Here is a 16,237-nt window from a genome sequence, read left to right on the forward strand (position 1 = left end):
CATATTATCAGTATAATGTATACCTATTACCAATAACAAAAACAATGCCTGAATTGACTGACAAAAGCTTATATTGATAAACATAAGCATAAAACGTATGTCAGTATATTAATTGTTTTTCCACAACCATACATTAACATTTCTGCATTCTATAACAACCTAGCTACTACAACTTTATTCTTATTCTTTATTGCCACAAACAATACAAAAACAAACACATACAGTCAACACAGGGAGTAGTGAACTAAATCACTGTAACAAAAGTTTAAGGTTCCATACTCCCAAAGTTACAAAACAATTTATGTATTTCTCTTTTTTTGCCATGTTCTTGCTAATTGCTAATATTAACCAGCCTAACCTAAAGTTTTTGGTTTTATTTAGATCTAAAAATTTTCAGTACGTTCTTTCCCGTAATCACTTTCTTTCATTAACAGAATGTCCAAGTGGTCATCTATACACCATAGGAGATGTGAGTACACTGGAGTAAAAAACTTCAGCATTTGTAACAAGATTTTATTTTATTTATAAGAAATGTAGAGCAGCATCTACAGCTGTTAAAAAAAGTCAAGATAGTTTTACAAATAGTTTGCAAGTAGATTTTTAAAGTTTTAATAGAACTTAAATTTTATGATTATAAAATTCAAATATTCCAGCATTATTAAAATAATCATAATTTTATATTTTCAGTGCGGCAGACCGTATGCAACAGGACGATGTCCGGAGTGCAATGCGCAGATTGGAGGAGAACAACATCGAGCTCATTCTGGGAACACGGAAGCAAACATGTACTTTAATCTTTACCATTATGTACAGGATTGACTAATTGTCATTACCTGTAATACTTATTTATATTGAACACTTTAAATTTAAATATTACTGTAATAATAACTAGCAAAAAGATCGATCTTGGAGTGTGTCATTACTCAATAGTTTATAGATACCAAATGCAAGATTATTTTTTAGGCCATATACTGTATATGTCGAATGGCATTTTTGCTACATTTATAATATTAGAACAGCCATTATGTCATTGCAGTAATACGTTTATTGTAAATGGAAGAAAAATTACCTTTTGAATAATTTATAAGTATTTAATAATAATAATTTAATCAAGAACATACGACAATGTGTCTTATAGTAACATGATGCCACATATAAAATTTGACTTGTATATTTTGAGGATTTAAATAGTCCCTTATATTATAAAGTTTATTTTGTAAACATACACCTTGGTATCAGCAGCAGTCACTTAAGTGATGTGTTCGACTACCCACTAAATATCGCCTAATGCAGTGGTACCATATAACCATTAACGGATTAATGAATTTTATATTTATATATGTTCTATTTAAAATATATGTTTGCTTTTTCAAACAGGGTTGATACAACGTCCACTGGTCATGTGCTTGGAAACCCACAGATTCAACAGGGCAACCAGATTGTGTGTGAACGAACAATGAACTGCATGGCAACTGCTGTTGTCCGGTTCTTGTTGCATGCTAGCATGCTACTAGGAACAGAATGCCAACAGGGACCACAGGTTAGGAATTATAGTATATTACCTTACCTTTCAGTAGACTTTGTCCTAAGTTAAAAAATAAATAAATAAATGAACATGCAAAACAGTCTGCATGCACAGTTTACTAGCATCACAAGGGTTTTGTTGTTAAGTGTGAATAAAATACAAATAAATGTCTCAATCCGGTCTAATATGAAAATAATTTTTTAAGAACAATAACTCTGCAATCAACTTCGAGCATGTGATGAAAACAATTACATTTTTGCTGAGTCGAACACTTTTTTTATAAAAAAAATTCATAAATTGGTTACCAGTTAATATACAGTTGGTCCTATTTTCTAAGAACGGGGAGCTATCAATGTGTGCAAATATGCAACGCTAGAACAGATTCACTCATGCTTGACCATCCTACATTTTCTGAACAAAATGGAGTTCAGCAAATTGCATCCTAAAATCCATGAAACTGCGAGATCGTATGCGCAGATGAATTCATGTGACGTCAATGCATTGTACGTCCTACGTCATCATGCAATCGAAAGCTCTTTAACATGGGAACTGTATTTGTGTTTTTAGATTGGCAGGAAAAGTATTTTCTAGGTCTTACCTCAATTTGAAAACAAAATTTTGCTTTCAAATACTTAATTTGTTTAGTTTATTAGGTTACACATAATTTTTATTTAAATATGTGGAAAAAAAATTCTTATTTCTATTTCAGCCAATCATCAATATAATCAAACCAGCTCCACTTAATGTGCTTGAGTTTCTATGGCAACATCTGCATAATGATGTAAGGTTGTTGTCAATAGCAACAGGCAAGAACAGGGATGATTGCATCTTCATCCTTCACAAAGTTATTGACAACATTTTGCACAAAAGAGTCCCAGGTAAAGTCCTAGAAAATAGAAATTGTATAATAGCAATATTAATAATTAATTCAATTATAACAATAGTAATGATGATGATGATATAATAATAATAACAATAACAATAATAATAATGCTGATTATGATAATGATGATTACCACAGCAGTGTTGGCAGTGACAGCAACTGCAACATTGATAATACTAATTTTGATTGCATTTATAGCAGACAAAACAATGTAACAATAAAACAAATTTAAAGAAAATATATAATAAGAATTAATATAAATTTCAAAATTTAATGAAAAATAATGATATTACAGTGATTCAGTGTTTAAAGTGAAAAGTTATGTTTGAAATTGGATTAATTTTCACAAGGAGAAAGAGTAACTTTACCTTGGTTGTACTGAGCTGCGGCTAAACAACAAATTGTAGAATTTGTGCATGTTTGTGGGCTTAATTCTTAATACAACAAAAGTAATATATTTTCACAATAAAATATTTTTCTAGCACACTTTCAATCTGGCTTTCAACAACTGTTGTCATCGAAGCAATGTCGAAAAAAATGGGAGGAAAATTTTACAGCTGCGTACATCACACCTCTGCTCCAGGTAGGATTAAGATTATTATACTGTATAGCAGTAATAATGATGATTTTGTTACTGATGATATTCATAATTAACTAATGGTGCTTAATATTCGTTTCCAATTAATGATTAAAATAACTGAAATTGAAATTATTAAACTAATCTGTAGGGACTTAATGAAATGATCGACCGATCAAATCAGACTCTGGTCTCTGACAAACGTCTCAGCGATGATCCTCTGATGCGACTGCTGCACACGTCAAATGTTGTGAAGCCTGAGGACCTGGGTAAGCTGGTGGAGACATCGCACGTATGGCAGTACCGTAGTCGTATCACCATTCAGTGCATCCATCAAGCTTTGGCAAATGAAGAAGATGGCGCTTCACTGCAAGTCCTCAGACTATTTATGGAAAAGGTTATTATCCACTTTCTTTCACTTGCATCTTTGCAGCTCTTTCTTGTGAAATGTAGGATGTAAATAGGATTAGATACAATAACCTACCTTTATTGTCATAATCACAACGGAGATACTCTATGCTAGGTATCATCATACTGCAGGTTTTATATTTTAGAATTGACTTGGAGTTTTGGAATTTGAATCTCGAAAATTTGAAATGCAAGCATGTCAACCAACATGTTATATTATTCAGATTAATGTTTGAGGAAGAGGGGGTGGGGAGGTTTGCAGCTCAGGTTTTCAACCTTGTGCTTCGGGGTTTTAGACTCCTGCTGTCCACTTCCGGAAAATAAAAATGAAAATTTATAGGCCTGTGGCACTATTGTTTTTCCGTCTGTGTTAATCATTCATTGCACAGCAATAGATTTTCATGGAAGATTATGTTATCAGGAATTTAGTAAATAAAACACTGTCTGATTGTCTAGTTTTTAAATCTTTTGGAGCGATTATTTACTACTTTATTACTGTTTATGCACAGGAGAAGCATCTTAGAGTTGTGCGACATTTGCCTGACATTATACGACTTCAGCGTCTCCTAATCAACAAATACAACAGGCACATTGACTCTGCAGAAGCTATCAACTTGAACATTTCCAGATTTTTGGATCAAATACATGGTAATCAAAGCTAGCATAATCATAAATGAGTACCATCTTCAGCATTATAAATCAAAAAGTATTTCTAAAAGTATAATAATGGATTACAGTAACAGGGTAAAGTGTGAATTAGGATATATGTGGATTGTAAGAGTTGAATCAACATCATCAGAATTGTTACCATCATAGATATTAACATCATCATCATTAACTTCATCACTAACAGCTTCATCATCCTCATTGTCATCATTATCACCATCATTATTGAAAATAGAAAATTATGTTAATTATGTCATTTTTAATATATTTAAATATATACTTTATAGTATTAAACTTTTATAGCATTGAAGGTTGAAAAAATAATGTTTAATATTTTACTGGGGTAGTACACTAAATGTCTTTTTTTTCTCTTGCCATTGCAGTAACAGAGAGAGAAGAGTTTAAGAGATTGATTGACACATTTATTGATGTCTGGAATTCTGTCAAACTAGATGTCGCATTGACAGGTAGTGGGCCAGTTTTTATTTTTTAATGACAATAGAACAATTTATTATGATGTGAGATTGCAAATTTAAATTTGATTTCAATATCAAAATAAAGAAATTTAAAACTATTATTAATTAAAAAAAAAAAAAAAAAAACCTATTCTGAATTTACTAAAGATTTAGATAGTACAATATTTAACATTGAAAGTCAAGAGAATCATACATATTTCAATACCGAAATAAAGAAATTTAAAACTATTATTAATTTAAAAAAAAAAAAAAACCTATTCTGAATTTACTAAAGATTTAGATAGTACAATATTTAACATTGAAACTCAATCGGCTGATCTGTTGTTAGTTACTGTTTGTGCACTGAACTGTGGTAGTCCTTCCAAACGTCTGGTCTCTCGTTCAATTTCTATCGCTGTTCTCCTTATGGTTTAGCTGGCGAACAAGTTTACAATAGTGCACCATCATTCAGATGAGACATTTAAGCCATTGGTTCTACATGCATTTTAGCCCGTATCATAGTTACCAACCATCTGGCATCATGCGGGACGGTCCCGCATTTTAAAGTGATTTTGGTTGAAACACGCATTTTGCCAAAACACATATGTGATCACAAATTTGTCACGCATTTAGCACAAGTATGCGTGATAACGAATTTAATTCAGGGGAAAATGTATTTAAAATACACTGACGCTTAACTAAAAATTGATCAGTATGCCTAGGCCTATTCATTTTTTGTCTGTTTGAGTAATGAAATGTGTACATAGGCATAGTTCGGGTGCTCAGATTAAACATAGGCCTACATTGAAACACAAATTGTATGTGGCTATATTAAAATATTTTTGTTATGTACATGATGTTGTCAATAAACACTCTCTGAAATTGTTTTAAAACAGCTTAAAAATGTAGTCACTCACACATTTCAAATCTCTCAGGTTTTTAACTGCCTTATGCATGTGAAAGAATGAAGTCCACTCTTTGTTATTAATAATAATGAACATAATTTCATATAAATGTTGATGTTTACCTTTCAGTGAAGTTGCCTATCCCAAAAGAGTGTTGTTCAGAGGTCATGTCACATGAGAGTAACATAGCGATGTTGCTACCAACGAGGCGAGACTCTGGTCTGTGTGCTACTGGTCTTGTTGACTTCCTCATCTTTACACAAAATGAATTTCTAGACAGATACCATAGTATCAAACATTTACAGATGAGGTAATATTTTTAAAAATTATTTAAGTCTGTCTCTACAATATAATGAATGAATTTCAACTAATTACTATAAGGGAACATTCAAACATTAAACTTCTGACAGCAAATTATTTACTACATAATTAAAATTTAGTTTAAACTGTTCACCTTTAGGAATTACAATGACCATCCATTATTGTATTAAGACACTCACTGAAGATCAAATGTTACCATAATGATGTCATTCTTTTTTCAGCAAAGTCAAAGTTGATCCATCTGACCTGCTTATGTCACACCTGATTGCGTATGATCCAGACCGTGACCTGCTTCCACTGATTCTATCCCAGTGCCAATACATTGTAAGACCAATGGCGGAAAATAAAATTGAATACAACCTGCAAGGTTTAGAGCTGCAACTCATTGAGAGGTTTGTCAGGGGGCGTGCATCTATTGATCGCAAATTTGATCAATTATTTTTCCGACAAGACGTCAGGAATGCCTCTATATTTGAAAATCTGAGAGACAAGATACCGCAGGTAAGTAGATATTACCAACACTTTCATTTATTGTTGGGAACAATATTTTGCTGGGTGTTAATTGACCTTTCTGTTAAACCCCACCTGTTGATATTGTTATAAGCTCACAAAAGGACAGCACATGTTCCTGGGCCAGTTTTGATTGATCAGTTAGTATTGAGTTTAATGACACTTGGGATGGTCAGGGCCGGATCCAGAGATGTCGAAAAGGGGGGCCCGAAATTTGGGCTGATCGAGACAACAATGTCCTAGGGGGTCCGGGGGCATTCCCCCGCGAAATTTTTGTGTTCTAGACGCCGGAAAATAACATTTGAAGCGTTGTGGGCTATCACTTTTTTCTTTTCTTTCTTTTTTTCTTTTTTTCCCCCCTTTTTTTACCTCCCAAAAAGGGGGGGGGCGGGGCCGGGCCGCCCCCCCCCCCAAATCCGCCCCTGCGCTTTACACATCAGGTGCTGATTGTACTGTTGTTTTATGTATTAAAATTTTGTTTTTTCACCTGGAAATTGAATAAAATAAAATAAAATCGTGAGTTATATTGTCATGAACCTTGGCAAAACAAAGAATAATCAAACAGGAAGATATTGTTATTTCTTGCAACAACAAAAAAATGAAAGTAGGCAGCACAGTCAATTCAAAAGACATACAGTATCTCATTAGCTTGAAAAGTTCCTGTAGAAAAAGCACACATTTATATGGAAGAGGAAGTCTGTAGTATATGATCAGACCAGGTTCCAGCTATACTGGGTGCAGCACCACTTATATTTGATTTGCAGACCGTTTCATGAATACTGGATGAACCGAACAATGCATATTTTCATGTAGCTACTCATCCAACCAATTGGCTGCCTCCTTACCAATTCAGGGCCTCCCCATTCGTTCAATCTACAGTGCCCAGAGTTTTTAAGTCGCATCGTAAAGTTTCTAGGTTCAATTTTTCATGTAAAGGGCAAGTTTTTATGTAGCTAGGCGACTGGTGGGGGAAGGGAGGTTGGCCCCCCCAGCCCCCACCAATGGTATTGTGGATCTTGTCCTAGACTGTCGTCTCCTCAGGTTATCTCTCATAGTTTTCTTTTCTCCCGCATCCATAACATTCATTCCACATTGCAAGTATGTACCACATCCTCTTCCGATTTACTGAATGGACGACTACATGAAAATAAGCATTAATCAGTTTATTCAGGTAAGTATCTCACTCGCAGACCACCAACTTCACCGCTGATTTATGTACAGTATTACAGTATTCAACTTTAAATTTTATTCTTTAATACCAACCTGAATTCTTTTGACATGTTTGCCATATATTGTATTTTACTTCTCAGAAAGGCTAATTAATACTGTACTGTTGTTAAAATAAGAAATCTCTTTCTTTACAGGATATCCTACACACTGGAAGCACATAGAAATAAAAATGAAAATAGTGAGATTCCTGGCCTGGATCTGTTCCCAGACACACTATTATTGAGTCAAGCTGTCGAAACTTGGAAGGCCATTGCACAGTTTCACTGCAGACAGTCTGTGCAAGGCTAATCTTGTACCAATGCAGAACAGAAGACAACTCACACTAAGTCACACGTCATATTAACTCACATACCAACTTTATCTTAATGAATAAAAATATATGATCTTGTTCTTGTTTAATTCAGTTAACAATTTTAGATAAAACACTAAAAGTTAAAATAATGTAGATACGCAATGGTTTCATTAATGGTAATGCAGTTTTTAGATTGCTTACGATTAGGTTATTTGATATAATTTCATTGTACCAACATACAGTATTTCAAATTTCAGAACTATTTTTTCAATTTTTAATTTTGCTTTAAAATACAATTCTTCAAAAAAATTGATTTATCAGTAGAGCTGGTAGAGGGTGCCATGTCACTAAAAGCACCTAAATTCAGTGCTTGATGAAGAATTTAAATTTAGCACGTATGTGTTAAAAAAGAATTGGACTAAACAATGATTGTAATGGATAAGTGGGCTTTATAGATTTCAAGTAACATTCCTGAACATGCAGGATATAATGTGTTGTAATTTTAATTCATCATATTATTTTATTATCAAAAATATAATATAACAATTGACATTTGATAATATTTTTTCTGTAATTTAAGGACAAAAGAAATGTTGCAAAACTGATGTTATTTTAAAATCTTGATGTCTATCAGTGTAAATATGAGAAAATGCTTTGCTTATAGTTATTACTCGCCTTGAAAATTACTTAGTTTGTATTTTAGTACTTACTGTAACTGAGCTTTAATGCATTACTTTGTTAATTATTTCTAAAATGCCAAATACAATTTTTAATAGTAATAATACAATAATTCAAATGATTTTAACACGGAAATCTTTATTTTCTTCAAACACTGTAGATACAAAGAAAGACATTAATTAAATTGAAGGAGGCATAATCAAAAAGCAAACATTTGTAATAGTCATGCCTAGCAAAGAGGACACAAAACATGTACTGATGAAAGTAAGATACAAATAAAAAAAAATAAAACATTAATTAAACAATTAATCTAGAAAAAGTATGACAAGGATGTGTAGTACCACCTCCCTTGTATGACTCAAAAAAACAATTTAGCTGTAACAATTATAAATCAAAAATATACAGAGAAAATACCAGTTCAATTATAGAAACATGGTAAGACTTTTCATAATTAATGATGCAATAGTTATTCTGTATCCAGTAATTTTATTTGTGTTAGTTACTGTATACTGTACTTAAATTATACTGCTGGTTATTTTTTCCAGTGTATGTATCTATATACTGTATACATTTGTGATTTGTCTTTCTGCATCTTCTCAAGTCTTTCTACATCTTATTTTTTAAATAACATTTACTCAAGTTTGTATAAGGCAGTACATCTATTCAAATTCACACCAGTTGAAAATGTTACTACGTAATACAGTATTAGAGATTGCTAGATATAATTAATAAATCATTGTTATTGTAGCATTATTGCATGGATTAATATGTATTATGGGAGTCCAGTTGGACAATCCCCATTTTGTTTATTATTGAATAAACCAAAATACAGTAGAAAAAATATGAAGTTTCAATTTTCTCTTGTTTGCATAAACAATTTTTCCCATGTCTATGAGTAAGTATGATATCTCATGAATAAATATTAACCACGTGTAAAAAAGCAGTATGAAAAACATCTTTTAATGTTCTCACTTGACGCGGGGTTCCCGGAACGCCGCCCTCAGCGGGGAGTGCAAAGCACAAATCAGGGTCAAAAGTGGAACGTGAAATTTATTTGGATACCAGTATGGTTTCGTAGTCAGATTTGCGAGAAAAACTTCAGCTACCCGTATTTCTCGACTGAGACGTCAGTGGGAGCTGTAATTTGTATGGCAAGGATATTGTGCAAGCCTTAATTCGTATTAAGGGAATTTGCGCCCAGAAACCTTGTAGTTATTAATATTTTGGTTATAATAGAAAATATTCATTTTTGGTGACGTCACACTCACAATATAGTTAGCATGCATACGTCATAAGCTAGATTACGTCACCTTTTCCTGGTTAGGCAAACTATCCCGGCATGCTTTTTTCATGCATAAACAAACACCACTGCTTTGCACATGGATGCCTTGTCCTAGCTAGGGATACAAGAGCCGCATTGTAAGCATTGTATAATAGGTACAAGGTACCTCTGCAACTGAATTATTCTTAGTTATTTGTTTTTGTTTTTTTATTTTTATTTATTTCTTTTGAAAGTGTACTTTCTATCACATATTATTGCACTGGCCTAGCCCTAGTCTTATTATGTATGCCTCATCGTCATCCGCTACACAGTACATAAGTAGCGCCCCATCCCCCCCCCCCCACAGTACAGACGTTTGCTGGGCAACGATTTGATTGAACCTTCCTTCCCAGGTGTTCATGTATTGGCATATTGTTAGCTAACCAGTTGTTAGGTCACACATTACTCTCCATAACACAGCACCCCCTAGTTCCGTCACCTCTGGGTTTTTTTTTTTCTTTAGTAAATCTTTTAAATCCGCATTGAACGATATCAGTCTGATATCTGAGTAATCTGATAAGTTTGCTTCAGTGCTTTTAACAAAATTAGAGATGTTTCCCTAATAACGGAGGTCATGGTAATTTTGGTTCCTTCCTCCTGTAGCGCCTTGAGCACTAACTGCAGTGGATTGTGCGCTTTATAAATATTATTATTATTATTATTATTATTATTATTATTATTATTATTATTATTATTATTATGAAACATATTTTCACAACTATTTTATAGCATTGCAACGTTGCATAACACATAGCAGATACAAAAATAAATAAGATGAGATTGTACTACCATGAAAGTGTTCCAAATATCAGGAAAAGTATATATATAGGCCTAGGCATACCGGTAAAAATCTTTGAAAATATAAATTCCCAAGAATACCGCATGCTTATCATTAACGCATGACACATGTACCTATATAACCATATTGGCCATTCGTAGGCATTATGCTTTTTGGCATTCTTTGGACCCTGTAGTAGCATTTATGTATGCTACGCATAATTTCATGAATTCGTAGCACAACGTAGCATAATTTGGATTAATGTAAATTTCATTCGACAATATTCTCATGTTATTACTGAGTCTATTAAGCCTTTTCAGGGTCATTATCGACATTGTATGTTTGCATTGTTTGTTGGCCATTCCGACCCTCAATAAGAGGACTCAATGCTGAATAAATAAGATAGTCACTATAGGAACAACGCGTGATGAGATAACAACGACGAGTAAATTTGTGGTTGAGACCATTCATTTAGGGAATGAAATTTAACAGTATCAAGAATATCAATTATTTCATTGATGCATAGGCCTATAAATTATAAAAAGAGTTGACGTTGAAACGATTCTGTAGAATTACTTAAAAACTATATTTTAAGAGGAAAAAATAATATAAAATGTGGGGTCTATGAGTTTATAGGCCATATATTGGCGGCGTTAGGCAAGCCCGATTTGGTTTTGGATTTTCCAATGTGCAAAACTAAAATTATGAAATGGGAAAACCACTTTCTACGAAATGTTTTTTCGTGATAAGTTGAGCAAAAATCATTATTCATTAGTGTCCAGAGGTATTAAGCGCATGCGCAATCGCGCTTTGCCTAACTTATTTCGCTGCAGCTTTCTCGATTTTCACCTCGCGGGGAGTGAGGAGTACGAGGAGTGAAGGTTGGATTATCGGTGGGGTGTTGATGCTTGCTGTAAGACGTCCGTGTTATGCTGTAATAAATTATAAGCAAGTTTTCATTAAAATAACAAATAAATGGGGCCTAGCATAGGGCATATATTATATACTTCTAGCCTGGTGCGAAAATTTTAGGAAATAGTAGCTCTCCTCTAGATGGCCAGAAATGACACTTTTAGTAAAATTCATCATCATCACATCACCATTATATAAAGCTCCAACAAATTTCTCGTGATTTTTTATAACGGATTTTCGGCAACCATAGAGGTCTTATTAATATGTGTGATGTACCACAGAAAAAAAAGCTTAAAAACACTGTCTTTGATGTATGTACCTTACATACTTCAAAGCCATGATTTTGCAACCACCTCAGCCCCAACATTATTGGGGCTCAGGTGGGAAAATTTGAGGAAATAGTACCTCAGAAGGTCGGAAATGACACTTTTATGTAGTACATTTATCATCATCACATCACCATATTATAATCAAAACGAAGAGCCAACAAATTTCTCACGATCTTTTATCAGGGATTTTTGGCAACCATAGAGATCTACTTAATATTCAGGCCCAACTGTACTAACTTTAACTAAAATAATAATTATGATTGACAAATCAAAGGTTTCCTTTTCACCTTTAGCAAAATTTTTAATATTATTATTATTATTATCTATTATCATAATCGTCATCATCATCATTATTATTATTACCTCTACTACTAGTACTGAGTATTATTAAACAAAACTTTTAAATGCCTGCAAATTAAAAGGATAGAAACCAAACTGAACCATACAATATCATGTTTTTGTATTTAAAAGACATAGCCTGGGGGATATATGGATTTAAGGCAAATTTAAGTTGATTTTTTTTTGTTAAGCATGTTTTCTAAATCCACCCCTTGAGAAGTATAGTCGTTATAAATCCGAAAATTTAAATTTTTGCATTATTGTGTACCGTAAAAAATTGATTAACAAATATTTCACTGGGTTACTTTCGGGTTAGCGGGTGATTTTCATTGATAGAAGTTTATGGTGGGTTTTCTATTGGAGTAGGCCTACGGGTCACAAACCACAGTAGATGAGTCAATTAGTAATTTTGCAGTATTTAAATCAACACCAAGCTATGTATAACATATGCTGATGCATATTTACATATTTTATAGAAGTATTTATTTTTAGTGATCCCAGGAAAGAATGTGTAGCCATATTTGCTGCAAGAACAAGCTTTGAAATTCTAACACTGTTTACAAAGGGGGAGAGCCGCGGCTCCCACGCCCCCACTCTTCCTCCCTGTACTGCCATTTACCACTCACTACCGCAATAGTGCATGTCGATTAAGGATGTGTTCTAAAGAACCTATTAGAAGGGCGTGAGTTCGGAACGCATGTTGCAACTTTGAATCGCGTATTTATTTATTTTTTTTTATTTTGTCAAACAGTTCTCATCCAAGTTCATTAAAAAAGGAAATTAACACCGAGGCGCGATTCGAACTCGAGACTTTCGGTTAGGATGTGTTCTAAATAACTTAAGGCAGGCTCAGGTCGACACTTTCAGTTGCACGGAGCGCTCATGTCGACGAGTTGAGTTGAGTTGAGTTCCGTGTCGACCTGAGCCTGCCTTAAGGTCGTGAATTCGAAACGTGTCTTGGTATTCAATTTTCATGTGTCCAATTTTAAGATTTTTTATTTTTCAATTTTAATTATTTTAACTTTGTACAAATGATCATTCTAAATAATGTTTTTTTTTTTTTTTTACAAGGTACCCTGTCTCTTATACACATCTAGATTTTTTTTTTTTTTTTGTACAAATAAACATTCTAATTATTTAAAAATTACTATTGCCATTACCACTAACAGGGTACGTCGCATGAATGGCGCGGTCGGTTAAGGATGTGTTCTAACGAACTTAAGTTCGTGAGCTGGAAACGCGCCTTGGTTTTTTTTTCAATTTATCTATATTTTAATTTTGTACAAATGATCATTCTAAATGATGTTTTTTTTGTACAGATAAACATTCTAATTATTTAAAAAATTCTATCTTATTAGGTCTTCCAAAAAACCCGATATAATAACTTGCGCCAAGAATGGGGAACGCGCGGACCTGGCGAGCGGTCGCTCTTCCTTGTTTTGGTTGCCGTCGGAAGACCGCAGCGAAAATACAATACAGCAGGTTCAGCGAAGCGAGATTGCGCATGCGCGAGTAAGTACTTGGGACACTCTAATGAATAATTCATTTTGTTTTCCTTAACTTACCTACGATAAAAAAAACAATCGCGAAAAAAATCGCTTACTGGCCCAAATTGCGATCGGAATCGAGAGAGCATGAACACAAATTTCACGGGATTGGAAGATATCAATAGAAAATATTTTGTTATTAGGCCTAGCTAGAAGTCAAGTGAGGAGCCCAGTGGCCATTTTTAGGCAGGACCGTAGGATCGTCGAGGAAGGAAGGCCAACAACAACACACCAAGCGTGGTGTGTGGCGCGCGCACGGGTCACGGTGACCACACTCGCACACACAGAGAGGTATTTATAAACTATTAGGCCTAGTAATAGTATGGCATTGAACGGTTTTCCCCTGTTGTATGACATGACCAGGGCTTGCTTGGGCTTCTAGGCATACGGAGCGCCGTTTGGGACATTGCTAGGCCTATGTATCTTAAAAAAGGCATTCTATTTATTTATTTTATTTATTTATTTACACTCTCATTCTACAGCGGGAAACCCGCCACTTACAGAATGGATTAAAATATTAAACATTAAAATATGACAATATGATTAATATAATAAAAATAATAATAATAATAACAGTAACAATAATTCATCTTATACAATTTTACAAATTTTCTTACAAAAACATCCATAACTGTCAAAGAAAAGGTCACTGGAATACTAATAATAATAGCCTTGAAGGTTAGGCCAGGGGGACAAGGCCAGCCTATTTTGCTGGATGGTATGCGATGCGAATCCAAAATTGTTGTATTTTTTATTTTCTAATTTTTAGGCATAAAACACATATTTGGTTGTAAAAAAAAAAAAAGTTTTCCTACCGACCTAGGTAGGCCTACCCATTTTTTGGGATTTTGTCAAAAGGTGGCCAACACAATTTTTTTTTTCTTTTTGGCATAATATTTCAGTATCAGGTAATTAAATTATTAGGCTAGTTTTACCATAATAACTAAACACTACAGTAGCTGGTTTATGAAGTTTGATTGGTTTCAAACTTGGCAGAATGCAAGATGGCAAAAAGAAGTCGGAGCCTATTGTTTTTGGTACATGTGTGAATATGTTAATCGCTCATTTGCATAATTAATATTTCACTAATCAGCTACTAGACCTATTAGTATTAAGCTATTTTTACCATGATAACTAAAGTCACAATATAGTTAGCATGCATACGTCATAAGCTAGATTACGTCACCTTTTCCTGGTTAGGCAAACTATCCCGGCGTGCTTGTTTCATGGATAAACAAACACCACTGCTTTGCACATGGATGCCTTGCCTAGCTAGGGATACAAGAGCCGCATTGTAAGCATTGTATAATACGTACAAGGTACCTCTGCAACTGAATTATTCTTAGTTATTTTTTTTTATTTTTTTATTTTAATTTATTTCTTTTGAAAGTGTACTTTCTATCACATATTATTGCACTGGCCTAGCCCTAGTCTTATTATGTATGCCTCGTGGTCATCCGCTACACAGTACATAAGTAGCGCCCCATCCCCCCCCTTACAGTACAGAATTAGGCCCATATCGGCCGCTACCTATAGCGGCCATCCTCCAGTACAGTGTAGTTCGGCCGAGATATATTTGTTTGGAACACCAAGTAGGCGCAAAGCTATTGCTGCTACAGTATCCATTATTTCGTGTTTTATTGTTATGGCTATTTCGTTTTATCTATTTAAAACAAACGAATGTACATTATATATGCAATCATATGTTAATAATCGTGTTGTATTATCAGGTATTTTACTGCAAATTTATTAATTAATGTCGTTTTAAGCAATTCAATGGAATTAATACTGCGATGAGTTTGCGAACAAAACATTTTATTAGGTTTGTGTAAGTTAATAAATGTTTTAAGATTCATAATATATTTCGTTTTATCTATTTGAAACAAACGAATTTATATGTTGATAATCAAACCAAAGGGTTTTATTATTTTCATATTACAGTATCGATGCATATTATTTTTGATGCTTTATGTTTCGTTGTATATTATGTCTAGGCCTATAATACGTTCTTAAATGATTGATTGATTTTGAAGCAGAAAGTATATAAACGCCACAAAAAGTCACATTATTTATGCCCCGTCCGGCACCCAAAATTTCCGACCGACGCTGACAGTGTGCCGACCGTCATTGTTTAAAGTTTACAGTATTTGGTGCTTTATGTTTCGTTGTATATTATGTCTATTCCTATACGTTCTTAAATGATCGAATGATTGATTTGAAGCACGAAAACATCGCCCTAAAATCCAGAACTTTAACTGTAAACGCCCTTCATAGAGACATAGAGAAGATAACAATAGAAATACACGTTTCCGTGGTTACTCTTGTATTTAGATAGGGCAAAAAATGCCCATTCGTGCAGAACGAGTGCGCAGTGTCTGCTGATTGATGAATAACCTAATGCGAATTCACCAACTGATTAAAAGTTCAACCTGGTTTAACGAGCAATAATACGGTTATAACACACAACAGAGGTTAATGATCATATTCAATGTCTGTATTAAGCTTGTGTAAAATAATTAAGAGACAAGAAAACAACACGTAAAATATAGGCCATGGCCACA

At 33.8% G+C, this 16,237-nt stretch overlaps 1 protein-coding gene across 1 annotated transcript in view; it reads left to right on the forward strand.

Annotated features, from left to right (window-relative positions):
• LOC117107486 (E3 ubiquitin-protein ligase rnf213-alpha-like) overlaps positions 1–7,569 on the forward strand; it is a 71,762-nt gene extending 64,193 nt beyond the window's left edge. Inside the window, exons 70-80 of the mRNA XM_033249184.1 lie at positions 435–469; positions 688–785; positions 1,378–1,540; positions 2,235–2,403; positions 2,891–2,991; positions 3,137–3,382; positions 3,903–4,041; positions 4,443–4,526; positions 5,549–5,729; positions 5,962–6,241; positions 7,561–7,569. Of these exons, the coding sequence (XP_033105075.1) occupies positions 435–469; positions 688–785; positions 1,378–1,540; positions 2,235–2,403; positions 2,891–2,991; positions 3,137–3,382; positions 3,903–4,041; positions 4,443–4,526; positions 5,549–5,729; positions 5,962–6,241; positions 7,561–7,569 (1,505 nt within the window). The remainder of the gene's footprint in view (positions 1–434; positions 470–687; positions 786–1,377; positions 1,541–2,234; positions 2,404–2,890; positions 2,992–3,136; positions 3,383–3,902; positions 4,042–4,442; positions 4,527–5,548; positions 5,730–5,961; positions 6,242–7,560) is intronic.
• The last annotated feature ends 8,668 nt before the right edge of the window (positions 7,570–16,237 follow it).

This window comes from Anneissia japonica, unplaced genomic scaffold, assembly GCF_011630105.1.
Source record: "Anneissia japonica isolate Jap-2015-1 unplaced genomic scaffold, ASM1163010v1 scaffold284800_len683186_cov164, whole genome shotgun sequence".
Taxonomy (NCBI): Eukaryota; Metazoa; Echinodermata; class Crinoidea; order Comatulida; family Comatulidae; genus Anneissia; species Anneissia japonica.